Below are 27,102 nucleotides of genomic sequence, written 5' to 3'. Positions count from 1 at the left end.
ATCCAGTGAAATCCCGACGAGCAAATCAACACGTACACCGTGCAAAACCGACAGTAGAATTGTTTTTTCTAGATTCATTTTTTAATTCGTCTCTATTTTTATTTTTTATTTAAATTGTAATGAACTAACAAAAAAAAAAAAAAAAAAAAAAAAAAGAGAGTAGATAATTATTATTTTTTGTTCGCTTCTTACATTTTCCACTCTCGACATAAATGTTTCCTTGACAACTGGAACTGACGACAAGGACTGGCATACATCTCTCAATAACTGACGGCCTCCTGCTCACAGCGTTGTCCGCATATACTAACCTATGCGCCAGCATGCACCGCCGGCAGCGTCCCGCCCGCATCCGACGTCTTTGCTGGTGACCGAATGAGAATCGCCCACGTGTCGATCCGGACTTGATTCGATAAGGGTAGTGTGGTAAATTGCGCCAGAACGTTCCTCTTTGTTCCAAGTCGGCGGCTTGGTGCTTCTCCCTTCCCGGAAGGTACGCTATCACTCTTTTCACCCTTTATTTTTATTTCTTTTCTGATCCGGATCTCCTCTTCCGCGCTGCGGAAATTCCTACTTTTTTTCGTGGATTTCTGAAGATCCTGGACGTGGAATTGCCCCGGTGTTAACTGATCCACTGGTGGTTCTGCTCCGACGAACGGACCGGCGACGGAATTTGATGATCGAGGCGTTAGGGTTTCTACGTCGAGTTTGGGGTTCCTGAATCTTACTGAGCGCTTGATGGCGGATACCGGGCGGTTCTCGTTGACCCCTCAGCTTGGTATGGCTTTGGTTGCTCGTTTATCTCTTCGTTTCTTTTTTCTTCTTCTTCTCCAGTTATGGGTTTTGATCGTCGTCGATTTGGTGTCTCTTTGTCGATCAAGTTGATTATTAGCGGCTAATAGTAGGAGGTTTATTATCGTTTTTTCATGTTAAAGGTTATTATATGCGAAAAAAAATCTATTTATTGGCTTCCTGCAAATTAACTGTTTTCATTTAGAAAAACAGGGGGTCGGTTTGCTATCTTTTACTTATATTGGTTCTTCCTTCCAGTGTTGGCGCATATGGTTACAGTTTTTATGGATTAAATCTTGAGTATTCTGTTGATGATTCGACACAGTCGTCTGGCCTTAATATTTAACACTGATTTTTCACTAGTGATGGCGTGGTCACCTTCTCAACTTTTAGATGGTTGACAGTATTCTTGTGTTTATATATATATATTTCTTTGTATTTGATGATCCTGTAATTTCAATATGCATGTATAGACATTGATCAGATACTTATTGAAGCACAACATCGGTGGTTGCGCCCTGCTGAAATTTGTGAAATACTACAGAACTACAGGAAGTTCAATATTGCGCCAGAACCACCAAATAGACCACCCAGTATGGCTCCTACTACTTTGTTTATAGTCATCAACTGCTTGCATTAATTGATGTCTAAAGAATTTTGATTTATGATTCTAGGTGTTCAGTTGTTTTCTTCATATTTTTTCATGATATGCTGTTTCAGTGATCAGCATTTGTCATGTTCTCCAGGTGGATCTGTTTTTCTCTTTGATCGCAAAGTATTGAGATACTTCAGGAAAGATGGTCATAATTGGAGAAAGAAGAAGGATGGGAAGACTGTAAAAGAAGCTCATGAGAGACTAAAGGTAAATTATGTTAGGTGAATGCCTTCTCTGTGTATATCATTTGAAGACTTGCTAATGAGAGAGTATTTTAGGGCAAACATGGTCTTTTTAAGCTGTTTATCCACATCCTTATCCGATTATCATCTACAGTTACCACACTTTTTATGTAATTTTCTGTTATAGATAAGAAGAAACAAAGTTGTATGTTTAAAAACATTAACTAAAGGTGAAGTCAAAACAATAAAACCATAAGTAGACAAGTAATGAAATAAATATAATTACAAATGTTCAAAGTTGGATAAAGCTAAAACCATTGGGGGTAAAACAATAGTAAAACTTGGTGTGCAAAAATGACTTTTTTTTATTAACACTAGTTGACATCAATTGTCTGCACAAGCTGGTGTTAGTGAGCATTGATCAGGAGGCATAGGAAGAAGAGGAAGGATAGTAGGAGAAAGAGGCATATGGCTTTCTCTTCTTTGCCCCATGGTTGGTCCATATTGGTCCATAATTAGATGAAAAACTATCATGATAGTCACTCATTTATCTCTTGCTGCCACCTCAGCTTTTACCCTTATTTGAGCCCACTTGCCACCTTTGTCTTTATTAACCAATCTTTAACTTTGAAAAATAATGGTCATACTAGAAAACTTATTCTCTTCTTAGTTTGATCCTTTCACAGAATACACAACTAAAGCTAATATCATTTTGTTCCTCTTCTCTTCATTTTCTATTTCTGCTTGTCTGTCGTTATATTATTTTTTATCCTTCCAAGGAAACACACCTAAATGTTTAGAGAAACAGAGGAAAATCATAACCATGAGAATAATCTTCATTTTTTGCAAAAAAGGTGAACCATGTCCTTCCATTTTTGTCATATTAGATTTTTATATGTAGGCAGGCATATCCAAAATTCCACAAACAAAGAGCATGGCTTTTCCTCAGTTTTTAAGTCTATAGGAAATTTTGTAACAATAATTGACATACCATGCATTCTATGCAAGTTTGCATATGTTTGAATAGAACGCGCCACAGAAAACCTTGATAATGTTATAAAAAATAATTTTACATGCATACACTCCTGTAGACAACCTCATATTTCTCAACTGTTTGGGGTCAACTAAATGAGTCTTATCTGCCATTTTGAGCTCTGGAATGGTACATCAACCAAAACATTATCTCCTCTTTTTAATTCTGGCGAGTAAAGTTCCCTTATATGGTACTTTATTCCTCACACACGGTTGATTCAACTTGTGGAGCTTATTAATCAATTTTGGACATTTACAGATTATCTTTTTTTTTTTTTGCTAATTTTATTGATCAATGCTGCTTAACTGCTCTATATTGTTGCATGCTTCCTAGTTTCACTACAGCACACTAGTACAAAGTGGTTAATTCACTTAGAAGTGAATTCCATAAACAAGCTACAGCAATTTCTTTCTCCTCTGTAGGATGTGGTATAGTTTAATTTCTGAATGCTCTATATTGTTGCATGCTTCCTAAATGTTAACATTTTCAGGCTGGGAGTGTTGATGTGCTTCATTGCTACTATGCTCATGGTGAAGAGAATGAAAGTTTTCAGAGGAGGAGTTATTGGATGTTGGAAGAGTGAGTCATAATTTACCTTTTAGTATGATCCATTGTTGCAAATTTCATGCTGCATAGTAACTAACGTTCAAAGAAAAAAAATGTTGAGTTGGTATTCCTTTGAATTCCTTCTTATCATGTTCAACCTTTGACATTATTTTGAATTTGTCGATCGAATCCTGAACAAAAGTAAAAGAATTATGCTACAACATTAACTATAGTTGGGCTATTTATTGGATATGGGAAATTGATTTATAATTTTCTTCTTAATAGGATCCATAGTTTCAATATTTCATGGATTAACTTTTACTTGCATAATGACTAACATCTGGAAAATGATGAAATGATGTTATTTTGAATTCGTTCTTCTCAAATATAAGGATTTAAATAATTATTGACCTCTGGTGTTTACTTTGTAATTGCTGCTCAATTTTCAAATAAATCAAAGGAGTTATGCTATAGAACATGTTTTTTATATGATAGTTGGTGACTGAGAAACTATACTGGCAATCATGCCTGAGCTTTCCCAAATTAAGGACCTGGGAGTTCCAGTTCTGGAAGAATCCAATTATGGAATGTTGCATGAATGCAATTCTGCAGATTGCCTCGATGTTGGTTCTCCTATGGCCAATTATTGCAGTTGGCTCTTCTAATGCAAGAATTTGTAAAGTTTTTTGCTACATTTGTGGACATGATTTGAAGAGTAGACTTGTTATTAGATTTCAAAAATATCTTCATGAATTAGCATTATTTTGTATTAGCCTGATACTGGTATTGATAATATCTCTTTACATTGGTTGAATAGTGTGAGAAACACATTAAGAATTATCTTTAGGTCCATTAGTATATATGTTCTCAGCAAGGGAAACTTCAGACATAGTTGGAAAGAATAATTACTACAACAGTAAAAAGGATACTTCTTATAGGAACTAGGAATAACCTACGTCTAAGAAGATTGATCTTTTGTTCCCCTTTCTTCATACTGATAACTTCTTTGTGCTTATTTCTCACTTTCTGGAATTACTAGCATATATGAACCTATGTTCTTAAACTGAAATCTGCTTGCTAATTTTAATTGTGCTTTGGAACATTGATTATTTGACAACCCACCATTTTGATTTATGCAGGGACTTGATGCACATTGTGCTTGTCCACTATCTTGAAGTGAAGGTGGTAGCCCATCACCTTGAGTTAATTTGTTTTTTTTAAGAACAGTAAATTTTGAGGTTTTTGAAAGTCTGAAACTTTGGATGGTTTTGTAGCATTTATTGATCCTCTACTTAATATCTCTTTTCATATATTCTTGCAGTTTGATATCCTGAGGAACAAGATGTAAATGTGTGTTTTACCTATTCAGTAATCTCTGGCACTCTCTATCTACCCTCTTCATACTTGTGTTAGATAGAAACTCTTGACAATGTCTTTCTAAGTCAACACCCAACATTCCAATTAATCATGTGTAGATACTCCTAAAGAAGACCTTACGAGAGGCTTGGATCCGACACAATCATGAGTAATACTTGTGCCCCCCATCTTGAGTAATAGTCAATTGCGGGCAAACAATTCTTGCATGACTTTTTTTTTAAAAAAAAATGATTGATTGCTATTTTGTATTCTCTAGCATAGAAATGTTTGATTACTTGAAGGTAGTTTAAAACTTGACTAGCAGACATCATTTTTTATTTTAAGAAAAAGACTATTGAATTGCTACACTGTCTTGAGTATTACGGCAGTTACTTTTTATATTTAAGCTTAGACTAGTAGTTATTGATTAGTCAGCACACATAGGATGAGCACTTATATGGGAGATTATTGACCCTTATAACTGCAGATATGATGAATTTGTCTCTCATGTGTTTGTTTCTTATACAGGGTCACAAACCAAGTTCCAGCCGCACTAGAGATGTTGCAGTTCTACAAGTTAACCCCATTGAGAGTCCTGCATCTTCTAATTCCTTTAGTAACCACAGCCAACTGCCTTCACAATTAACCGATGTTGAAAGCCCCAACAGTGTACACAATTTAGATTATGAAGATGCTGAATCAGGTATCAACCACACCAGCATAAGCTGTTATGCATCATCTTACACTGAATATAGATCCACTGATTCATATTCCAATCATGCATTTCTTTCAGTGTATCTAAAGCGAAATTCAATGCAGCAGATAATCCATCAAGTTCCAGACACCACGCTTTCACTACGATGCGGCAGTATGATGGTGGACAAATGAAGGGTGTTCAGTTATTGGACCCTTTTGTTCGTGATCCTTCCATATATGGTCAAGGTGAGTGCATATTTTTTTGTTACTTCCTTTCAGTTAAATTTGATAATGGAAGTGTAACTGGTAGTAATGTTGTTAAAAACCTTCCAGTTGATTTTCAAGGACAGTACATAGAACCAAAATCAGAGCTTTATTCTACTCAGGGAAATGTAAGCAAAGACTGGGATGGAACAGGTTCTCAGTCTGCATTTATTGGGTCCAAACCACAGTTTGATCTAGCCTCATGGAATGAAGTTCTGCAACATGCAGCAACACTTCAAATGCCATCTCACCAGCCATCAGTTGGCTTTAGAGAGCCTTCCATAGAGAAATTTGATAGTAATTTTCAAGCTACCACAGAGGGAGAACTATCTTCAGATAATATCAACTTTAGGCCAGATGATTGCAGTGCTTTAAGAAAATCTGCAATGAAGGTATTATCACTTATTGTACTCAATTAATTCCAGTTAATTGATTTTGACAGTTTTGAGTGTTACCTTGACATTAAGTTTACCATTGCAATTTTCTTATTGAATGAAAGATGAGAATTTTATTTTTGTAATTGGTACGGCTAAGTTTGGACAATAACTCTAGAAATATTTCATGCTGCTGTTGATCTATCTGACTACAGTAGATTGTCAAATTTTCTTTTCAAATTTTCACATGTTCAGTACTAATGAGTAATGATTTTGAACTACATGAGGTTTGGGTATTTGATGTTTTGTTTCCCTGAATCTAGTTGCGTTGATTGCATATTTTTCTGTTACTCGATGAAGCACTATAAAGGTCATATGGATATAAATGTATAGGCATTGATGGAGATAATTACCATTTATGACACCTGAGAGTTTTGTTGAATGGATGGAAGTATGCTGCCTTGAACAATATTCCCTCTGTTCTTTCTAAGCTTTTGATAACTTCTTCATTCTTAGGCAATTCCCTTATTGTTTTACTACATTCTCATTTGAAATGTCTTTCTCCCCCAGATTGCTGATGATGACACTGATTCAACCGTTACAACAAGCATTGCCATAGAAAATGATGCATTTGTAGATGGAAGTTATAATCGCCCTTCCCTTTTGAAGCAGTTGTCATTGGACCTCTCCAGTTTACAAGGTGAAGGTCTGAAGAAGTATGATAGCTTCTCCAGGTGGATGAGCAAAGAACTAGGGGAGGTTGTGGACTCACAGACAAAAGCCAATTCTGGAGTATACTGGAGCACTATAGGAGGTGATATTGTTATTGGAGATTCTTACATTACAAATCAAGGGTCTGTAGATCCATACATAATGAGCCTTTCACTTTCAAAAGATCAGCTTTTCAGTATAATTGACTTCTATCCAAGCTGGGTTCATTCAGGATCAGAGACTAAGGTATTTGAGAATATAATTGATGTCTTTTGATCAAAGATTAAGTATTTTTGTATAATTCGATACTGGAATACTTCATCATTTCTTATATTTCTTACTGATATATGTTACAGGTGTTAATTACTGGGACATTTTTGAAGAATGATGACATTGAGGAAATTAATTGGTCATGCATGTTTGGGGAAATTGAAGTTCCAGCAAAGATTGTAGGAGATGGAATACTTAGCTGCAGTGCTCCACCACATAAATGCGGAAGGGTTCCTTTTTATGTGACGTGCTCTAACAGGCTTGCTTGCAGTGAAGTAAGAGAGTTTGAATTCCGTGAAACTGATGCTCGCCATATGGAGGAGGCAGATGCTCATATTTATAACACAAATGAAATGCTTCTTCATTTGCGTCTTAGTAAGCTACTCTCTCTGGGGTTTTCTTCTGAAAATGCAAAAGAACAATTTCTTGAAACATCATTACAAGAGAGGCTGCATATTTGGCTTATGAACAAATTTGCTGAAGATGGTAAAGGCCCCAACATCTGGGATGAGGAGGGCCAGGGTGTGCTACATTTGTCAGCTGCTCTTGGATATGATTGGGCTCTAGAACCAACAGTAGCTGCAGGTGTCAACATAAACTTCAGAGATGCACATGGGTGGACCGCCCTTCACTGGGCAGCATTTAGTGGCAGGTGCTTTGCCTGGATGTTTTATTGTCATACATGTTGATTTTTGTACTTGCCCAACATATTTGTCTTCCATGTTTTCAGGGAGCGTACAGTTGGTGAACTTATTGCAATGGGTGCATCACCTGGTTTATTGACTGATCCAACTCTTGACTATCCTTCTGGGAGAACTCCTGCTGACTTAGCATCAGCAAATGGTCATAAAGGGATTGCTGGTTTTCTTGCAGAATCATCTTTGACCAGCCATCTTTCAGTCCTCACTATCGAGCCAGAAGGGAATGAAATACCAAATTTAACTACCTTGGCAGGTGCACGTGTTGCAGAACCTAGTTTCCTTGAGGTTCCATATGGTGATATGCAGGCTGGGCTTTCACTTCAGGACTCGTTGACTGCAGTTCGCAATGCCTCTCAAGCTGCAGCTCGGATATACCAAGCCTTTAGAGTGCATTCATTTCACAGAAGGAAGCTTTCTGAGAGTTGGGATGATAAGTCTGGAATGTCTGATGAGCAAGCATTGTCACTTGTATCTATTAAATCACAAAAACAAGGACAGTCTGTTATGCCTCTACATGCTGCTGCCATTCGTATACAAAACAAATTTAGAGGGTGGAAAGGGAGAAAGGAATTTCTAATATTAAGGCAACGAGTGGTCAAGATCCAGGTTTGATCTTCTTGATATTCACTTTGGTATTTTATTCTCCATTTCCTTATTTGCTTGCTGTCACGCACTCCATACTATTGCTGCATGTGCTGCAGCTTCTAGTTATCTCGTGTATTATGTGCATGCTCAATGTGCATGTGTGTGTTGCAATGGAAAATGTCTTAGAGACAGGATTGGATACCCATCAATGAGGATTTCTACTGTCGTTGACAAAGATCCTCTTGGAAAAGTTGTTTTTGTAGATAATTCTCTCCCAACTCCTATAAACTTGGTTGAACTAGTAACTATTATAAACTTGGTTGCGCTAAAAGAACTGTGAATGCCAGATCTGATGTAGAAGAGACCAGTCATCTGTTGAGGATAAGAAGTTTTGGGATTATTATTAATTATTTTATTTTACTCTTGTAAAGATTCCAGATAGATAATTTACAATTCTTTTCCAGCTCATGGAAAATATAGCCTAACTACTATAATCTTCATCTACGAGATGTGTTACATTGACTATTTGTTTAAAATATGTGCATTCTAATACCTTGGTTCATGGTGATCAAGTAGGCAATGATATCATAATCCATTACAATTGGAACATGATTATTTCTTCAAATAAATTCCAAGCTACAACTAAATTAAGTGTAATTAATAGGAGTGTGCTTCTTCACTTCACTACTTATGGGGTGCCTAAAATTAGTCATTAACATTGCAAGGTCAAAAAATGATAATGTGTTCAATAAGTTATGTAGTGGTAGTTTCAATCCATGGATTAAGTGTTCAATAAGTTATATACTGGAAGACCTATGGATGTTTATGCAAATTACTCTCAGGTTGTAAACCATCACGAAGGATGGCCTTATATGTTAGCCTGAATATTTGTTTGTTTTTACTTAGGGTGAACTTTACAAGTGTATTAACAAATTTTAATTGATTCTTTTTTCCCATAGATCATAGATTTGTATTTATTTTGAACTATATATGCGGCTTTTCAAAATTTAGACTATCCTTATCTGCTTTGCATGGGAACCACCATTCGCAAGTATTTGTTGGTTGCTTAGTTTTTTCTGGTAATGTTAATGAATTAATTCATCTCTTGTGAAGTGCAAAGTTAACTCTATCCTACTTCACAGATACAGTTAGTTGATACTTGCTTTAGATTTAGTGCTTGATATAATTAATTTACTTCTAGTTTTGTTCATTACCCAAATTCAATCCAACCAATAGAATTTTCTCATTTTTATTCAGCAAAGATTTGTAGTCCTTTAATTTTGTCCATCTGCCTTCTAGTATGCTTTGTTAGTCATGTTTACTGCCAAGACTCGTCTTAATAATCTTGGAGCCTGTTGATGATTTCTGCAGCAAAGCCTTTGCCTCGGTATAAGTTATTTGTCAGCATAAGACTTCTTGGAGAGACTGAAGTTTGATGTTTTTCGTTTCAAAGTTTTCATTGTAACTAGTCTTATTAGATACTATGTTTCTCTTGCTGTAACTTGACTGCTATATTTAAAGCAGTTATTCTACTTTACCAGTCAGTTTTGGATCTCCGGCACTCTTCTCAGTTTACTAAGCCTAATATAGGCAACGCATAAAATGTTGATTGTTTTCTTTTTTTAATTACCTTTTTACTTTTTTTTCCTGGTGAAGTAGCTCATTGTCAACTATTACTTATTAATTGGATGCATTCCTGATCTGCATACACTTTGTCCAGGCTCATGTACGTGGTCACCAAGTGAGGAAACACATTAAAAATGTTGTTTGGTCAGTAGGAATCGTGGAGAAAATTATACTCCGCTGGAGACGAAAAGGAAGTGGGTTGCGTGGTTTTCGGTCTGAAAGCCCAATGGAGAGCTCTTCCATTCAATGCCCACCGGCTAAGGATGATGATTTCCTACAAGAAGGCAGAAAACAGACTGAGGTTAGGATGCAGAGAGCACTTGCAAGGGTAAAGTCTATGGTTCAGTATCCAGAAGCTAGAGAACAGTATCAAAGACTTCTAGCTGTTGTTACCGAACTACAAGAATCCAAGGTAAACATTACATGCCGATTTATACAGTGTTGCAAGTGGTAGCCGGGATCTTCCAAACTTAACTGAAACAGAGTGCTTTTGGGCCATCTTTTCATATCGAACTTATTTCGATGCTTGAAAAATTTTATTCATCCCAAGTCTTTTTTTTTTCATTAGAAGATAAGATTAGATCATATTATTCTGATTCTATTGCATTTATTCATCTGCTAAATTGCTGCAGGCAATGCAAGAGAGCATGATAAATGAGACAGAGGAGGTCGTGGCTGACGACTTCATGCTTGAGCTCGAAGAGTTGTGGGACGGGGACATGCTTCTGCCCAATGCTCAACCTTGAGGGAGTTAAACTCGGTCAGTTCATGCGCTAATCAGCATTTTAGACCCACCTCAAGTTCTTTAGCAATTAGTGTAAATTACCATCTACTAATTGGGATTACATTTAACATTTCGATATCTAAAGAAAGATGTAGAGTGACCTTGACTGCAGTTTGTACCATGGGAAAGAATTGGGATGTAAATATTAAGTCCGATTTGTATTTTTCCTTCCATGTAAATCTCTCACTTTATCGTTTCTAAGCTTAAAATTGTGTTCTTTCAAGACTGATCAGTTTTAATCTCACCCCCAAAAGAAAAAACTAACCTTGTACCAAGAAAAAAAAATAGAAACGTTCTTAAGTATCAGATCTCTATAGTAATTCTTTATAAATAATAAAAAAACCACTGTAAATGTAAATATCTCAAACCAAAATACTTGTTAGTCGACGTTGGAAGTCAACACACTCAACGCCACCCGTCAACGTGGACCAATGGGCAAGAATCATGACTAAATGTTGGTCTTTATGGATTAACCGGTTAGGATTGAAGACAAATCTTGGCCTTAAAAATAGGAATATTTTGATTAAAAAAAGCTTAATAATACAGGAAATAAAATTAGGCACTTTTTTAAAAGACTTTTTCCTATTTCTTCCCACCCTAATAAAAGGCACCGCCTATCTATTTAGTGATTGGACCATGCTTCATCTAACGTGGGCCCCTGCTGAAATAAACCTTAACAGGTAGACAAGCCACAGGCTGGTAGGTAGCGAATGCCAATGACGTTTCCATTTCGGTTTGGCAACTCACTACGCACTTCTTAAAACGGCCGACCGCCCCGTGACTCCCGCCTCGCTCCCCATGAAAACGGTGTCTCTTCGGTCACAGGAAATAGATATGATCCGTTCACAGCCATGTCCACGTCATCTTATTTGACCCCGTGTGGTCTTTAATGACGTCATTATTTTATTTATTTCCTGATCCCTGTCTCGATCACCGCAGGGAAGCATGACGATCCCTTCTGGCGCGGCCATATAGTCCCGATCGAAGCCGACCCAATAAAGGCAAATCGCCGGAACCGATTCCGAGGTTCGCCGGCACCGGCGTCGAGATGGCGCTGCCGTGCCTTAGCGTCACCCTCTCGCGCGATTGGTGCCACCGACGAGCTTTCCTCGCCGCTGGCCTCCGCCCTTCCGTGACCATCCTCGCCGACGGCGCCGTCATCCATTGTTGGGCCCCTGCGCGCCCGGACCCCTCTCGCCTTCCCCTCGTCCTCCTACACGGGTTCGGAGCCACCGCCATCTGGCAATGGTCGGGCCACCTCCGCCCCCTTCGCCGGGCCGGATTCGACCTCTACGTGCCGGACCTCCTTTTCTTCGGCGCCTCCGAATCGCCCAGGCCGGACCGATCCGAGGCCTACCAAGCCCGGTGCGTCATGGCCGCCATGGAGGAACACGGATTGCGGCGATTCGGCCTTGTCGGGGTGAGCTACGGAGGGTTCGTGGCGTACCAGATGGCGGCGATGTTTCCGTCAGCGGTGGAGCGGGTGGTGCTCTGCTGCGCCGGCGTGTGCCTCGAGGAGCGGGATCTTGCCGAGGGCCTCTTTGTCGTGTCCAACCTGATTGACGCGGCGGAGATCCTGCTTCCCCAGCGGCCGGAGAAGCTACGCCAGCTCGTCCGATTGTCCTTTGTCCGCCCGCCGCGCATAATGCCCTCTTGCTTCCTCCGCGATTACATACAGGTAAATGATCGATTCTCTCCTCTCTTAAAATTATCGATGTTCCTGCCCCCGATTGATTCCAAACCTCCTAATTCATCTACCAAACAGCATTCTGGTTTTTCTCAATTTGCTTCAAAGGTTACTGGCCTTGTCATTTCTCCCAGGTGATGTGCACAGATTATGCTCGAGAGAAGGTCGAGTTACTCCATGCTTTAATCAACGAAAGAAAACACTTGATCCTTCCAGAGATTACGCAGGTGATCATTCCTTGTTCTCCATTGCCAGTTTTTACCCTTGCCGAATCCACTAGCATGCTCCTGGAGATTGTTCCATCTTATCTAAACTAAACTACTCGAAAGAAAAACCGCTTGCGATTATGCTAAAGATGTTTCTATCTTTACAGCCAACCTTGATAGTTTGGGGCGAGCAAGATCAAATTTTCCCTTTAGAACTCGGACACAGACTAAAGAGGTGAGTAAATTGATTATCAAGTGCAGCTCCAGAGTCCATACATGTTTCTAATGTGAAAATCTACAGGCATTTAGGGGATAACGCTCAGCTCGTCGTCATCAGCAATGCTGGCCATGCTGTTAATCTCGAGAAATCCAGAGAATTTTGTGAGAATATAATCAAATTCTTTCATGGTTCTGCCTACACTGATCAGAACGGACTGAAGGTATGAGTCTCTTAACGATAGGTCTTTATCAGAATTCACAAAGAAATTTGGAATTCTTTTCGTGAATTCGTTGCATTAATTATCCTAAAATTTTGTTGTTTCATTGTAGGTCTAGTAAAGATTGAACTTGTTGCATCAGAGAAGAATCCGGAGCCCAAAAATCTTCCCTAATTTGTTCTTGTCGTTCTTTCTCCGTATTTCATGAAGATTTTGAAGAAAGAGCTGCCGATAATTTTTCATATTAAACCTTGTATAAATACTCCGTTTTTAACGTTTATTCTCCCAGGTGGAGTATTTGGCTTCTTCTTTTTTTTAAACAAAGAAATTGATATTTAACATAAATATGAATTAAAGAGACAGGAAGCTTATAATAATTAGCAAGTTTACCGTTTTCCTCGGCTGTCTAATAATTGAGGAGGTACAGAAGCGTGTAGATCTTATTAGGTAGAAGGTAGTGAACCCTCTGTAGGAGAAGTGACGCGCCGCTTACCGCCTCACCGACACTGAGCCGACTCGACGGTAGCGTTCTCTTCTATTAATAGTAGCTTTTTTCGACCATGTCGGCTCCTGCTCTTCTCCACCGTCAGGACAGAAGTGGCAGTGCGAGCGCGACGGTGAGGGGAGGGAATGGCCGGCGGCGCAAGCGACAAGATAGACTACGTGTTCAAGGTGGTGCTGATAGGCGACTCGGCGGTCGGGAAGTCGCAGATCCTGGCGCGGTTTGCGCGGAACGAGTTCGCGCTCGACTCCAAGGCCACCATCGGGGTGGAGTTCCAGACGCGGACCCTCGTCATCCAGCACAAGAGCGTCAAGGCCCAGATCTGGGACACCGCCGGACAAGAGAGGTGTTATTTACTCGTTAACTCGCTTTTCATCGTACCAACTGCTTAGATCTAGCTTTTTTCTGTGTGATTGGCATCCGGCAGTTTTGGCTAACTCGTTTCCATTCTGTCTCTTGCGCTATTGAATTTGGGTTTCTTTATCTGACACTTCGGGAAGCGAATGTTTACTTGCAATGACAGTGAAATATGGGCGGTGAATTAATCGCGGTTTTGAAATTGGTTTTCACAATTTGGGTTCTTATGTGGTATTTATCTTAAGGGCGATCGTGCATAGCTTTTTCTTGGATGAATCTAAGTGGAGAAAGTTATAAATTTATTCGATGAATCTTGTGTTCTTTGGTAGATGGTATCTGTTAGATGATGAGATATCTTATTTCTTGTTCCATATTAGCATTTTGTCAACATATTTTTGGTTTGTGAATGGCAAAATAACCTGGGGAGCGTAATCACCTTTTGTTACAAAAGTGAATGACAAAATAACATTTGAATCATGGATGATGAACTCACTCGAATTGGTGGTCAGATCGGCAATCTGATCAGCTGAGTTGGATCAGGATCGTCCAATGTTGATCCAATTCTAAGTGAGAAATCCGACATCCCTCTGAGACTTGTGAAATCCCTATTAATCAAGAGCAAGTTGGTATGAATTTGTGATTAGTAGTTGGTAATTGATTGAGATAGTGAGAAAAAAACAGCCAAATTGGAAAAAAATAGCCTGATACAGCTGAATTCTTTTGTTCCTACTTAGAATTCTTTCTTGACAGACATGGGCGGAGAGTGAGACTGTTTGAACATACGGGTCATTGATTGTTGGTGATAGAAAAGAGGTTGATATACATCTGTAATGGAATCTTGTTTTTGGAGATAAACAAAACTCAAGGTGAGGGAGATCGACAATCATTATGCAGTCCAAAGATGGGTTGTGTGCCTGAAGGATCTGTTTATGTTTTCTTTGGCACCTAATATTTACATAAAAACACTTTTGATCATCCTAATTTTCTTTCAAGTGCCAAAGGAAAATAAGAGACTTTTGGAAGTAAAATATAAGGATTTCATCCTTAATCTTGAAACACTTTTAGGTAACACTTCTAACCTACGGTTAGATCAATATCTTTAAGGTGTGTTTGAGTTTTGTAAGCTTGTTTGCTTCTAGAGGGTATCTACAAGTATTTGATTTGGATTGAACTGTATCTTTTGCTAGAAGGTCTCTAGTAATGACAAGAGCTTGCCTAAGTCGACCTTGGGTGAGCATGACCTGAGTGGTGTTTTTAGGTAAAGGGTTAAATGTCCTAGGTCAATGATTTTTTTCAACTAGTTGGGGTATTTAGTTGAGGGCCTACATCGACTGCTTTAAAGCTTGTCGTCTTAAGGAGTTATAGCAACGTACCATTCTTACTTGAAGAGAGGCCTACTACATTGTATGATTTAAAAGGTGGGATAATGAACTTTCAGAGGTGATACATCAAACACATCATAGGTCATGCAGTATAAGTGGAGACTCTAAATCACATCATACGATTTTGTTAGTGTTGTGATTTATTGTTTTTATTTCTGTTGCATATACCACACTTTCATATTGATCTCATGCGCGCACACTTATATTTAATATTTGCATTTGAGATTTGTGTTGTTCCAAGAATGCAAGATTAGTCTGCTCTAGGCAGATCATTACACTCCTAATAGTCTGGATGTCCACTCCCCTCTCCTATTAGTCAATAAAGGTTCACTGAGTAGGAATCAAAGAGATTGTTTTCTGGCTCAGAATTGGTGCCAATCTTGATCCAACTTAGCCAAATCATATTGGAATTAGCCGAGTTTGTCATTCTTCATTGTATACACAACCATACATTTCCTGCTGTTGGAGCAACTTTGTTGATTGAGGCTAGTGCCACAAACAAGATACAAGTATCTTGTTATCAACTCTACTTCAAACAGTGACAATTTCTTAGTCATGGATCCCACTTCATATACATCCAGTCAGAACATGCCATTCACTAATCCGTGAATTTAAACTCATCCTAGAACTTTTACTGATCATAGAGAAATACAGTGCCAGAATGAGAATCTGTTGCAATGCAAGAGAAGCTATATCCGCAATGTTCAGAGTGAATTGCTTATGTTCTTGACATTGATTGTATACTAATTTATAATGCTATTCATATTATTTTTCTTAATTTGTACAACCTAAAAATTAAACCCCAATGAGTTAATTAGCTGGATGCAGTTGTCGTATATGCTCAATTATTTTTATTTCTCAATCTTACTGGTTCCGATCCTTGTAAGCTGTTGCAATATATTTGCTCAGTTTAATGACAAAACGATTTGGTGCATCGTATGCTTGCTTGGACTGCAATCTGATGAATATTTGCTGATAAAATTGTCAGGTATAGAGCTGTCACTAGTGCATACTACAGAGGCGCAGTTGGGGCGATGCTCGTCTACGATATCACGCGGAGTCAAACCTTCGATCACATTCCTCGATGGCTCGAGGAGCTGCGTAGCCATGCTGACAGGAACATCATGATCATGTTAGTAGGCAACAAAACCGATCTCAAGGACCAGCGAGCAGTAACAACAGAAGCTGCTCTAGAATTTGCACAGAAGGAAAACCTCTTCTTCCTAGAAACATCCGCACTCGAGGCTACCAACGTTGAGAACGCCTTCCAGACACTGCTCGCCGAGATCTTCAACATCGTCAACAAGAAAAACCTAACTTCAGAGCCGCAAAACGGCAATGGCACGTCGACCCTGCCCGGTAAGAAGATTATCATGCCTGGGCCAGCTCAGGAGATACCGAAGAACAAGGCATGCTGTATGAGTTCGTAAGTATCGGTCGTCTCATTTATTGGTGACTGTAAAGTTGACTGTTCGATTCATTTATGAGTTCCTATCCAGCGATATCTCTCAATTGGTATCCCGTTAAGGGATCAACTTTTGAACTTGGAATGAAATTGATTTGGTTTGTGTTATTTTGGTTGTAGATTTAAGTGAAATGGCCTGTTTTCCAAGTAAGCTAATATATAAGTTATAAACTTAAAAATATACTTGTTCTTTCTTATCCGAAACTCTCTCAAAAAGGCTAAATTATCTAGAAGAACAAAAATGTGTGGCGAATTTTATAAGAAAATATAAAAAATATATATATAATTATAATAATTGCAGCATGGATAATAAAATATAAGTTGTAAATACGCATCAGCTAATTAATGTCGACCGGTGTTACCGGTCAAAATAATCCACCTCACAACAGATGCCATGTATATACTTGTATATATAAAGCTGCATGGCGAGTCTGGATTACCCTCGGATCATGTTAATTTTAATCTTAAACAATGGAATGAAAAATGATTATTGTAATGCGTTACGACGATGGAGTGATTAAAATAAGGAGAGATTGCTGGGATATTCGATGTGGTTGCAACAAACTGGAGACATGGTCCAACCAATTTGGTCGAGTCGGAGGGAGTCCGGCGGTTGCAGCTAAATCCTCCCTCCAAATGGTTTACCAAACTAACCAAACCCCTCTCTCTTTGCTTTATTTATTTATTTATTTATTATTATTTTATCAGCTCAATTTTTATTAAAAAAAGTCATATGTTGATTCATCAAAATTAGATCCGATATTTAAGAAATTGAAAAACTATAAATTAGAAAGCATTTGTGTGTCTCAATTTTTATTAAATAGCCAAGAGGAATATTTGAATAACAATTTGACAGAGGCGAATTAACTTGGTAAGAAGGTATAAGCTTTTGTTGGATGGGCCCCACCAATTCTTAAATGAAGTATCAGCGGAAGCATGGTCTCAATTATTCCTCTGTTTACCTCTCTTCCTCTCCTCTCCTCTCCTCTCCTCTCCTTGTGTGTTTTGTTTGTTTTTTTTTTCCCCTTCCCCTCCCATTTCTTCTGCTGCTGTTACTGCTGTCGTTCATGGATTCTACTAACAGCGGCAGCAACCAGAGCTCCAGCAGCGGCGACAACGAGGAGTTTGACGACGACGCCGTCGGCTCCCGAGCTGATCTCTCCTCCTTCTTAAACCTCCTTCCGTCTCATCCACCTCTCTTCATCTCTTCCTCATCTTCCATCTTCGATTCCTTCTCGCCTTACTTCGCGCCCTTCCCCTTCCCGCCCCCTCCGGAGGCGGCGCCCCTCTCCCTCCAAGCCTCAGCCGCCTGGAGCTCTCTCCCTCCTCCTCTTCCTCCTTCCCCGCCGCCGCCGCCGCCGCCGCAGCCGCTTCTCTCCGCTCCATCTCAATCGCCGCCGCCGCGAGGGGCCAAGAAGCGGACGAGAGCCTCCCGGCGGGCGCCGACCACCGTCATCAACACCGAGGCCTCCAACTTCCGCGCCATGGTGCAGCAGTTCACCGGCTTCCCCACTCCCCCCTTCGCCGCCGCCGTAGCCGCGCCCTTCCCCGCCCGCCCTCGCCTCGACCTCTTCGGCGCCGCGGCCGCCGGCGTCGTCCCCCCTTTCCTCCTCCGGCCATCCGCCCACAACATGATCCCCTCCCCTCTCTCCTCCTCCTCATCCTCCTCCTCCTCCGTCGCCTCCTTCTTCGACCGCACCATCTCGCCCCCGAGTCATTTCGCGACCACCGTCAGTGCAACTGCCGATTCCTCCAACGCCATCCCTCCCAAGTACCGTGGCCACGACAAATTCAATCTATCGCTCTTAAACGACGACATGCAAAGACAAAGAGGAGGAGCAGCAGCAGCCAGCTTCGACGCGCCGCCGCCGCCGCCGTTCCTCCAGCCGCCGCGATCACAAATGGCGGCGCTGCCGCAGTTCCCCACCGACAGCGGCGGCGCCATGAATCCCGGATGGGACGTGGAACCAGAGCAAGATGTGGAGGAGCCAGCTCCTTCCAAGATCCTCATCCGAAACTTTCAGAATAACCAGAGCTAGCTAGCTAGCTGGCCATGATCAAATCAAAAACCAGAAAAAATTATTGAAGAAGAAGAAGAAGATAAAAAGTAGCATGTGATGTGAATATGTGGAGGAGGAAGAAGAGGAGAAGAAATTGGTGTTGCAATTCCACTCACGGATCACATCCATCAATTATCATCATCATCACAAATGGGTAAACATTTTAATTAATTCATCGTAAAAGAAAAATGTGTACACACTCGTGCCTTTAATTTGTTTGATCAATTCTATGAATAGTCTTCCTTTTGTTCCCTCAAGTCTTTGTCATATAATGCCATGCATCATAACCTTTATTATCCAAATAATGCTGCATAAATAATAACAATAATAGTATTTTAGAATGCAATTTCTTTAAATAAGACATGAACTTGTAATTTTTAGAATACCATTTTTTTTATGTTCATAAATCTAATTAACGGGTGCATGGGTAATAAATTAAATAGTCTAGAAGTCGGGGTTAAATCTTGATAGGAGATTTCATCTTCCTTCGTAGGATCTCCACCTCCACCCATACACTTATCGGTTTGATTTCTTGTATTTATCTCCTTCTATAATTATGGGATCAACTCGATAGTTCCATATTTTTTTAATCTAAATTTCCATATATTTCTATTCAAAAAGATACTCATAATGATCTATGATAAAGCAAGTCATCTGGATAGATCATCACGAGCGCCTCCTACTTTATTTTGTTAATCGATGAAAAATTTTTATGGATCATTGTCCCCTAGAATTAGTTAATTTGAAGAACTAGATAACTTTTGTAGGTTCGGACCGATTGTCCTCAAAATTAGTTAGTTTGAAGAATTAGATACCTGTAGCTAACTATACAAAAAATTAATAAAATAACTTTTATTAAAGTCAAACTTGGGATTGTTTGTTCATGAATTTGCATAATTTAATTTTTTTTTTTGTTGGCTATTGTGAAATGTTTGGTTAACTTATCATTATATATACTAATTTCTCTATCATGAAGATAATATTTAAAAATTGGATCCATAAAGAATAGAGAAATTAATAATAGCAATGAAGAATTTCACTATGCTAATTTCATCAAAATGATTAACACAATAGTATTATATAATTGGAATGTGATCTCCATGTTTATATCTTCTTTTCTCTAAAATCAAGTTCATTGTTGCAAGGGAGTTGTTTCCACACGCCAAAATGATTAACATATTCAGATAAGAAACAAGTTAAAGAGATTACTAAAAGTTATCAATTAGTATAATGAATCAAATGTTTGCTGTTTTTTTTTTTCATTTTGTTCAAAAAGAATGAATGATGATGTATATATTGGTTTGGATTGTTAATTAAATGCAAATTTAATCATATTGTTTGGTTGAAGTTTCGTTCTTATATAGAATTTTCATGTTCATAAAATATGATCTTATTGTTAGTATTTACAACAGGGATATAGTGAAATATAGATCTTGATAAATAACTTTAAAATAATCAATTTCGTTGCCTTATTTTTTGTTTAATATGTTTGCAGTACAATGATTCCCATCATCTGCGTTAGCTATTTTGTTACTATTTCTATAGGATAATTTATGGAGTAATCATTAAAATTTGCATGATTTGATCTTTGTGTTGAAAATATTTTAGCTCTGCTAAAGTTTCTTTTCAAATGAAAAATGTAAATTTTTTAACCTTTTTTTATCTTGAAGTTGATGACTCATCAAGCATTATTTAACGTTGTTAACAAGTTAAGCATTTGATTTGCTGAATGTTCAATATATAAGATTAATTAAATAAATAAATTTGATGAATAACTTATTAAATTAAATAATAAATTTAAACATGTTTAATTTCTTAAGAATAAAATTTTTATCAACATATTAAATAAATAAATAAATAAATAAATAAATAAATAAACTTTTAAAATAAATAAACAAATTTATATTATCAAATTTAATAACAAACCAAACAAATTTAAAATATAAAAGTTTCAAACAATTACATTAAACAAGCTTTATTTGAGAGCTCGATAACTTGTAAACGAATCAAAATCAAATCAAATTTAAACATAAACTCAAGCTCACAAAAAAAAATAATCATTTTAACGACTTATCATTTTAAACTTAATTCAGTTACCTTATATAATAAGTAAGTTTACACTTGAGTTATGGGACACTTAAAAGGCTCTCAGCACCCACAATGAACTAGAGAAAAAAACAGAATCTAACTTTTATCAAACTACGTCATGTGGGCATCAGTGTCTTCACTCGGAAGCAGAATGAAGCTTGTCGTCGGAGATTTAAACACAGTAGCTAGCAACTCAACCTGCAAGAGGAAGGAGGGATTACAGATAAAATAAGCTTCAGATTATATAACACAAGCAACCACAGATGAGTATAGCTTCTCCATGATGCATATAATCTAACAATAAACTAAAATGTAATCGTGTTGGCGAATTCTGACAAATGATTGGCACAATCAAATACCTCAAGGGCCTGTGTTGGACGTCGGTGGTAGTAACAGAAGCCCACGCCAAAGATAGAGCAGAAAGTTCTTCGGCACCTTCATTCTATGTCACAGCCACAGGATAAGAACGTTCTACAGAGCAACTCAGACTACATCACGTTGGCATCAGTGTCTTCATCTTGTGCCTGTCTTCACTCGGAAGTAGCATGAAGCTTGTCATGGCAGATGGAACTCAACTTTCGACGAGTAACATCACTATGTTTGTCCACTAGATCTAAACACAGTAGATAACCGCACCCTGCAACAGGTTACAGATAAAATAAGCTTCAAATTATACAACAAGCAACCACAGAGTAAATTGCATGATGGTGAAATTTGAGAAACGACTGGCAAAACCAAATACCTTAAGGGCCTGCGTTGGTTGTTGGTGGTCTTAACAGGAGTCCACACCAAAGATAGATCAGCAAGTTCTTCAGCCCCTCCATTTTGCGTATAACTGCCGCTGGGCGTTCTTACTTGGATCACTGTTTTACCGGTGTGAGAAGGTTCCACAGAGCAACCAGCAGCATTTGTGATGACTTCTTTTGTGGGAGGAGTAGAAGGAGGTGCAATGGTACCTCCATCCTGTATGTAAATGTTGCTGCCGCTACAAATTCCTTGTTGAGTACCATTCTCCTCTGTTTTATCATACAAGATCTTTCTCCTTTTTGATCTAGTGGATTCAGTAGAGGTGCCTTCATCCAATTGTTGCATGTCAGTAAATCTGTCTGCCATTTTAGCCACTGCCTCAACAGCCTTTACGGCCCGGACTCTAACTGAGGTCCTCCCTCTGGAAACTACTTTGGAAGGAGAAGAAGGCCATACGAATGATGGAACATTTCTTCCTTTTAAGTGGCTAACTCGAATCTCCATTCCTGGTTTCCGCTTAGTATACATGCTGACCGAATGCTTGAACCCTTCCACAGTTACTCTTATGTCGAATTGTCCGCCGCCTTCCGGTACTGGCACTCCTTTTTTTCTCTGAAGGCCCATGAAGTAACAGCAATGAAAAGTTCTAGATTTGTCCGAAAATTCACGCGGACAAGGGTGACACTGAAGCATGCCAAAAGTGTGCTTTTCGATCTGTAAAAGAAGTTCCAAGTCGTTAAAAAAACAAATTAACTACCCAATAAATATAGTTCAGTTTTGCGCTTAATTTACCTTCAGAATCAATGTTCGGAGACGGGATTCCACCCAGCCTTTCCAGTTCCGAAGGTCTGAATCATTTTCAGCAGTTATATCGATCTCCAGATAATTTTTGTAGGCTTCAAAAAAGGTATAAGGCTCAAACAGACGATCCCAGTCGGCTTTGCCAGCCTCCATTGCCTGGCACATTGTCCACCATAAGGCACTTTGAAGATGGATAAAACTTGTGATTATGATAAACTATTTTCTGAATCATCAAGTCATCAAATGGCTACTAAAAAGCAAGCATACAAGTAAAAAACTGATGAAATATTCATTATAGATTTTATCTAGTAGACAAGACGTCAGATTCATGCAAATTTATAAAAGAGAATAATATATAGAGAATAATGCACCTTAGATATTTGATCTCCACGCTGAAATTCTTCCATCATAACGTGTAATGTACTCGATGATACATTATAGCTGGAGTTCATACAAGGATATGCAGGTGTAATTATGGGCATATGGTGAAGTCTGTCTCTGAAGTTTCTCTTTGGATCCCAGATAGGATATCCAAGAGTGCCCTCTTGAATCTTACAAAGCAAGATAGGGGCTGGCCATCTCCACTGGGCGTAGACACGGAAAAAACGTGATACCAACATGCTTGGCTTTGCATTTGGGTATAGTTGGCAAATGTGAGCCACGAGTATTGCCCAATTTATACCACCAAGAAATCCTGTAACCTGACAAAATGAAGGAAAAGTAATGAGAGAAGATTTCTTCATGTGACGAAGGAAAGAAAAAAACAGCATGTAATGCGATAAGCGTACATTCGAATATACTCCGCGACGTTTTGCCCAAAACCTCATGCAAAGCAAAGTTGTGCGAAAATTCTGAAGCAAACAAAACATGTACAAAATTTATAAGATCATGCAAAAGTATAACTTGGGAAAATACAAGAACAATATACAAAATTCAAGGGATTGTGTCAAAGTGTCACCTGAATATTTGGCACCAAGCGTAATATTTGATCAGTGACTCTACTCCCATTCAAACTGCGAATAGTCTTCTCATCAGCGTTTTGTAATGTCGAGTCGTGTGAGATATCTAGGTCCTGAAAGACAACATATAAGAGAAATCAGATTTAGTAATATTCTAGAAATCTGAATCTTCTTCACATTTTATTTATGATTCATTAGATTTAAGTCCATAAGGTTCAAAGGTTAGAAAAATCAAATGACTTGTGTGGATAAAAGATACAGTTTGAGGAGAAAAAGAAAAGAAAATTTACTTCAGGAATGATCCAAAGCGATAGTTTAGCATATAGAAGATCTATGGAAACTCCATTGAGCTTAAACTTCATTACAGGGACATAAGCATCAGGAATAGGGTGCAATTCTGTCACTTCTGACATCTCAAACAACATGTTATGTAGTTGTATGAAGAAATCTTCCTGCAAAAAGATTCAAAAATAGGTTAATAACATTCAAAAATCAGCAGTAGATTCAAGTGCTTGTTTCAAATCAACTGCAATACAGCCATGTATTTACCAACCATTTGAGTTTGGCTACATTAAGTTGTATGCAAAATGCTTATGTCAAAGAAAGTGAAAACAAAAACACAAAACAACAATGTCTAAAGATAGATAGGAATACTTACTTCTCTTGTAGCATATCGTGGACCCACACACAAAATGTCTATATCCGCTCCAGGCCCGTGCACCTAAGATTAAGAAAACGAAAGAAATCAGATAACACCACACATCATAGAACAGGCACAAACTTTAGTAAATTTGGAGCCTAAACCTCTCTCATTATCAATCACTACCAAAATAATGCAAATATATATATTCGGATGCTCTTCACAAGTTTAATAGGAATAGGCAGATGAACATATCAGTACACTTGACGAGTTGGTAATAAACATATCACAAAATTGCAGAGTTTTAGGGAAAGATGAGACTACCCCAAGTCGGTAAGATCCGAAAGTAAATATCTTTGCATTTGCCTCTTGGACAAATTGCTCATTGAATCCGTTGGCCTTACTAACTTTCTTAATCCAAAGCTTCACAATCTGCAAAAACCCAACAACCATCAGGACCAGCAAAAGAGATGAATAATGTATCAAAGGCATCAACAATAGATGGCCCACCTGATCCAATTTTCCCAAAACCTCTTCTCTGCAAACTGCTTCTTCCCGGCTTTCATACAACCCAGCACCCTCAAGATACTGATACAAAAGATAATGAATGTTACAGAAACACAGTCATTGATAACAAATTTTAAGGGAAATCATTAGGTATACAAGGTTGAACCTTCTCTAGCTCCCCTGTCTTGATGAGATCATACTCTGTCGGCCCACTCCATGAGATTGGCTCGGTGACCCCAAGATGACCGTTAGTCCGTTTAACGACTCCAGAGTTCTCCATGGGTGACAAATAACTCACGCTTGCCAACAATTCCTCCAAAACCCTAAGCACAACAATTCCTCCAAAAGTAAATAACCATCAACAAACATTCCTAACGGCTATTCTCTTCGCTCTTATCTATCTCTTATAAACAAGATTAAAAAAAACTCTAAACTAAATCCTAGAAAATCAAAGAGAATAGGAAAGAACCTCTAGGAGAAAACTTGCCACGATCGCGTAGCTTCTCGAACCCTCGCTCAGCCTCACCGAAGAGGATTGCCGATCTCGTCTTCCCAATTAAACAAGACGGAGAAGGAGGAGATGAAGGTTAAGAGAAACTCTAGAAGAACCCTAAAGGAGAAGGTAGTGACGTAAGGAATAAGAAGACACTCCACTTATATATATAGGCGAAAAAACCGGGCCGAAATGTTTTTAAATTTAGTCACTGATTCCATCCGCGCCTCAATTCAATTTTTTTATTTTTTATTAAATCAGCCGAATCCTATCTTAAGTAAATTATTTTTCCCACCCTTTGACAGCACACCCCCTCTCTCTCCCTTGTTAAATGACCTTTTTACCCCTCTTATTTAAAATAACAAGTTATTTTATTTTTTTTCCAATTTTATTTACTTTCTTAGTTTTATTTTTTCCAATTTTATTTACTTCCTTAGTTTTTTTTTAAAATAAATTTAAATTATTATTTTTTCATCAGTTTTTTTTATTTTTTATCCATATTTTACTTTTAAATGTTTTATAAATAATAACCCCTAAAATCTACTATTAAAAAAAACAAAGATGATAAGATATCAAATCCTCTATCCCAAATCACCTGTCCTCGTATCTCACTCATTGCCCTAGCTCATCGTCGGCGGCACCGCTAGCGGCTTCCGGCCGTCACCCCGATTAAAACTATATCTTAGGAGGAAGGTGAATGCAGTCGCCATTGACGCGATCAACTCCGAAATTCGGTCAGATTTGAGTAAACTTTTTTTCGTTGACGATCTGAGTTCCTGCTTAAATTCGGCCAAATTTCGACGTCGATCGCCCTGATAGCAACCCCCGGGTTCACCTTCCCTTATAGTATAGTTCTGGTCGGGGTGACGACCAGAGGCCGCTGGTAGTGGGCTCGAGGGACGAGTGGGACAGGAGGACAGAGAAAATTGAGGACAAAAGATCCAATCTCATATTACAAATATAAAAAAAACATGACATTTTTGTCGAGAAAATACTTTAAAAAAAATGGTATAAAGGTAAATAATATGATGGGACTAGGAAGGGAATGTGTGCGAAAATCTATGACTAAAAAATAAATAAAAAATTATAAACATATAATAAAAAAAATTAAAATTATAAAAAAAACTGATTAAAAAAAACAAAAATCAATAAAATAAAACAAAACAAAATAAAATTATATATATATATATATATTTTTATAATTTTTATTTTGATTCATATTTTTATACTATTTAAATTTTTACAAATAATAACTCTTGAAATCTAAGATAAAAAATAAACAAAGATTAAAATATATAATAAAAAATTTATTCAAAAAACAAAACTGATAAAAAATAAAATTAGTTAGAAAAACAAACCTTAAAAAAATTAAAACAAAAAAACGTGAATGAGGAATAAGGAAAATGGTAGAAGGGTAAATATCATTATATTTTATGATGAGCCCGGAGAGAGGAGGGTGTCAGCAGGAGTGAGAAAAATAGCTCTCCTATCTTAAATACACATACCGTACTTGTGAGTGTCAAAAAAATTTTAGTTTTAATTTTTTTTTTTCGCTTTCAGTTTTTTTTTTTTTTTTTTTTTTTTGGCTTGAACACAGAAATCTAACACCAAAATCTTAATAGAAAATTTTAATTGACTTAACTCTAAAAAAAATAAAAACTAATAAAAAAAACTATTAGCATCCTAAATATATATCCTATGGAGATCAAATCCTCTGTCCTTAAAATTGCTTGTCCTTGTATCTCACTCATCGCTCCAGTCCACCGTCGGAAGCCTCTACTGTCGTCCCGATCAGCACTATAACTCTTGGGGAAGGTGCACTCAGGGGATCGCCATAGACACGTTCGGCGTCGGAATCCGGTCGGATCTGAGCAGACTTTCCTCAGCCGTTGATCTGAGCCCTTGCTCAGATTCGGCCGGATTCTAACGCCGATCGTGATGATGACGATTCCCCTGGGTTCACCTTCCTCAAGGGTTATAGTGTTGATCGAGGCGGTAGCCGGAGGCCGCCGACAGTGGACTGGGGCGACGAGTGAGACACAGGGATAGACAATTTTGGGAACAAAGGATTTGATCTATACCCCATTAGCATTTAATTTTTTTTTAGTTTGAACATTATAATCCATCACTAAATCCTATAGACAAAATACTTAACCTAGAAGCTAAAATAAATAAATAAACAACTGTTGAATGAATAAA

General features: G+C 38.2%; 4 protein-coding genes across 5 annotated transcripts; 3 read left to right on the top strand and 1 right to left on the bottom strand.

Moving 5' to 3' along the window:
- Nucleotides 1–360: 360 nt before the first annotated feature.
- On the top strand, nucleotides 361–10,743 carry LOC122051015 (calmodulin-binding transcription activator 3-like). Of its 2 annotated transcripts, XM_042611917.1 has the most exons (14): nucleotides 361–490; nucleotides 594–775; nucleotides 1,263–1,382; nucleotides 1,536–1,651; nucleotides 3,150–3,238; nucleotides 4,345–4,387; nucleotides 5,090–5,264; nucleotides 5,381–5,503; nucleotides 5,591–5,913; nucleotides 6,466–6,852; nucleotides 6,963–7,528; nucleotides 7,607–8,183; nucleotides 9,883–10,200; nucleotides 10,421–10,743. In XM_042611917.1, exons 2-14 carry the CDS (start codon nucleotides 736–738, stop codon nucleotides 10,532–10,534), a joined length of 2,991 nt encoding a protein of 996 aa, XP_042467851.1. In that variant the 5' UTR covers nucleotides 361–490; nucleotides 594–735; the 3' UTR covers nucleotides 10,535–10,743. The 2 variants fall into 2 exon arrangements, with proteins under 2 accessions (XP_042467851.1, XP_042467852.1); XM_042611918.1 differs by lacking the exon at nucleotides 361–490 and having other exon boundaries at nucleotides 497–775; nucleotides 5,384–5,503.
- Nucleotides 10,744–11,567: 824 nt separating this feature from the next.
- LOC122051013 (uncharacterized hydrolase YugF-like) lies at nucleotides 11,568–13,221 on the top strand. The gene is made up of 5 exons (XM_042611915.1): nucleotides 11,568–12,250; nucleotides 12,394–12,486; nucleotides 12,633–12,700; nucleotides 12,767–12,905; nucleotides 13,015–13,221. The coding sequence occupies exons 1-5, from the start codon at nucleotides 11,621–11,623 to the stop codon at nucleotides 13,018–13,020; spliced, it is 936 nt and encodes a 311-aa protein (XP_042467849.1). The 5' UTR covers nucleotides 11,568–11,620; the 3' UTR covers nucleotides 13,021–13,221.
- Nucleotides 13,222–13,394: 173 nt separating this feature from the next.
- LOC122051014 (ras-related protein Rab11D-like) lies at nucleotides 13,395–16,716 on the top strand. Its single transcript, XM_042611916.1, has 2 exons — nucleotides 13,395–13,750; nucleotides 16,132–16,716. The coding sequence occupies exons 1-2, from the start codon at nucleotides 13,533–13,535 to the stop codon at nucleotides 16,571–16,573; spliced, it is 660 nt and encodes a 219-aa protein (XP_042467850.1). The 5' UTR covers nucleotides 13,395–13,532; the 3' UTR covers nucleotides 16,574–16,716.
- Nucleotides 16,717–20,755: 4,039 nt separating this feature from the next.
- LOC122053456 (nuclear poly(A) polymerase 1-like) lies at nucleotides 20,756–24,718 on the bottom strand. Its single transcript, XM_042615508.1, has 10 exons — nucleotides 24,577–24,718; nucleotides 24,414–24,491; nucleotides 24,228–24,335; nucleotides 23,922–23,984; nucleotides 23,554–23,715; nucleotides 23,263–23,376; nucleotides 23,093–23,155; nucleotides 22,676–23,005; nucleotides 22,296–22,460; nucleotides 20,756–22,217 (listed from the first exon to the last, which is right to left on the bottom strand). The coding sequence occupies exons 1-10, from the start codon at nucleotides 24,688–24,690 to the stop codon at nucleotides 21,351–21,353; spliced, it is 2,064 nt and encodes a 687-aa protein (XP_042471442.1). The 5' UTR covers nucleotides 24,691–24,718; the 3' UTR covers nucleotides 20,756–21,350.
- Nucleotides 24,719–27,102: the final 2,384 nt, after the last annotated feature.

Source organism: Zingiber officinale, chromosome 3A (genome assembly GCF_018446385.1).
Source record: "Zingiber officinale cultivar Zhangliang chromosome 3A, Zo_v1.1, whole genome shotgun sequence".
In the NCBI taxonomy this organism is placed as follows: Eukaryota; Viridiplantae; Streptophyta; class Magnoliopsida; order Zingiberales; family Zingiberaceae; genus Zingiber; species Zingiber officinale.
The sequence above is the reverse complement of the archived record's forward strand: the minus strand, read 5'-3'. Positions and strand labels throughout refer to the sequence as shown.

What these genes read in the sequence shown, in the direction of transcription:
- LOC122051015 (XM_042611917.1), top strand. Translation starts at nt 736, where the DNA reads ATGGCGGATACCGGGCGGTTCTCGTTGACCCCTCAGCTTG. An exon ending in TCCACTATCTTGAAGTGAAG is followed by an intron (nt 4,388 to 5,089) that starts GTGGTAGCCCAT and finishes TTTCTTATACAG; the next exon opens with GGTCACAAACCAAGTTCCAG. An exon ending in CCGAACTACAAGAATCCAAG is followed by an intron (nt 10,201 to 10,420) that starts GTAAACATTACA and finishes AAATTGCTGCAG; the next exon opens with GCAATGCAAGAGAGCATGAT.
- LOC122051013 (XM_042611915.1), top strand. Translation starts at nt 11,621, where the DNA reads ATGGCGCTGCCGTGCCTTAGCGTCACCCTCTCGCGCGATTGGTGCCAC. An exon ending in TCCTCCGCGATTACATACAG is followed by an intron (nt 12,251 to 12,393) that starts GTAAATGATCGA and finishes CATTTCTCCCAG; the next exon opens with GTGATGTGCACAGATTATGC. An exon ending in CTCGGACACAGACTAAAGAG is followed by an intron (nt 12,701 to 12,766) that starts GTGAGTAAATTG and finishes GAAAATCTACAG; the next exon opens with GCATTTAGGGGATAACGCTC.
- LOC122051014 (XM_042611916.1), top strand. Translation starts at nt 13,533, where the DNA reads ATGGCCGGCGGCGCAAGCGACAAGATAGACTACGTGTTCAAGGTGGTG. An exon ending in GACACCGCCGGACAAGAGAG is followed by an intron (nt 13,751 to 16,131) that starts GTGTTATTTACT and finishes TAAAATTGTCAG; the next exon opens with GTATAGAGCTGTCACTAGTG.
- LOC122053456 (XM_042615508.1), bottom strand. Translation starts at nt 24,690, where the DNA reads ATGGAGAACTCTGGAGTCGTTAAACGGACTAACGGTCATCTTGGGGTC. An exon ending in AGACAGGGGAGCTAGAGAAG is followed by an intron (nt 24,492 to 24,576) that starts GTTCAACCTTGT and finishes CTTTTGTATCAG; the next exon opens with TATCTTGAGGGTGCTGGGTT. An exon ending in TCGGATCTTACCGACTTGGG is followed by an intron (nt 23,985 to 24,227) that starts GTAGTCTCATCT and finishes TCTTAATCTTAG; the next exon opens with GTGCACGGGCCTGGAGCGGA.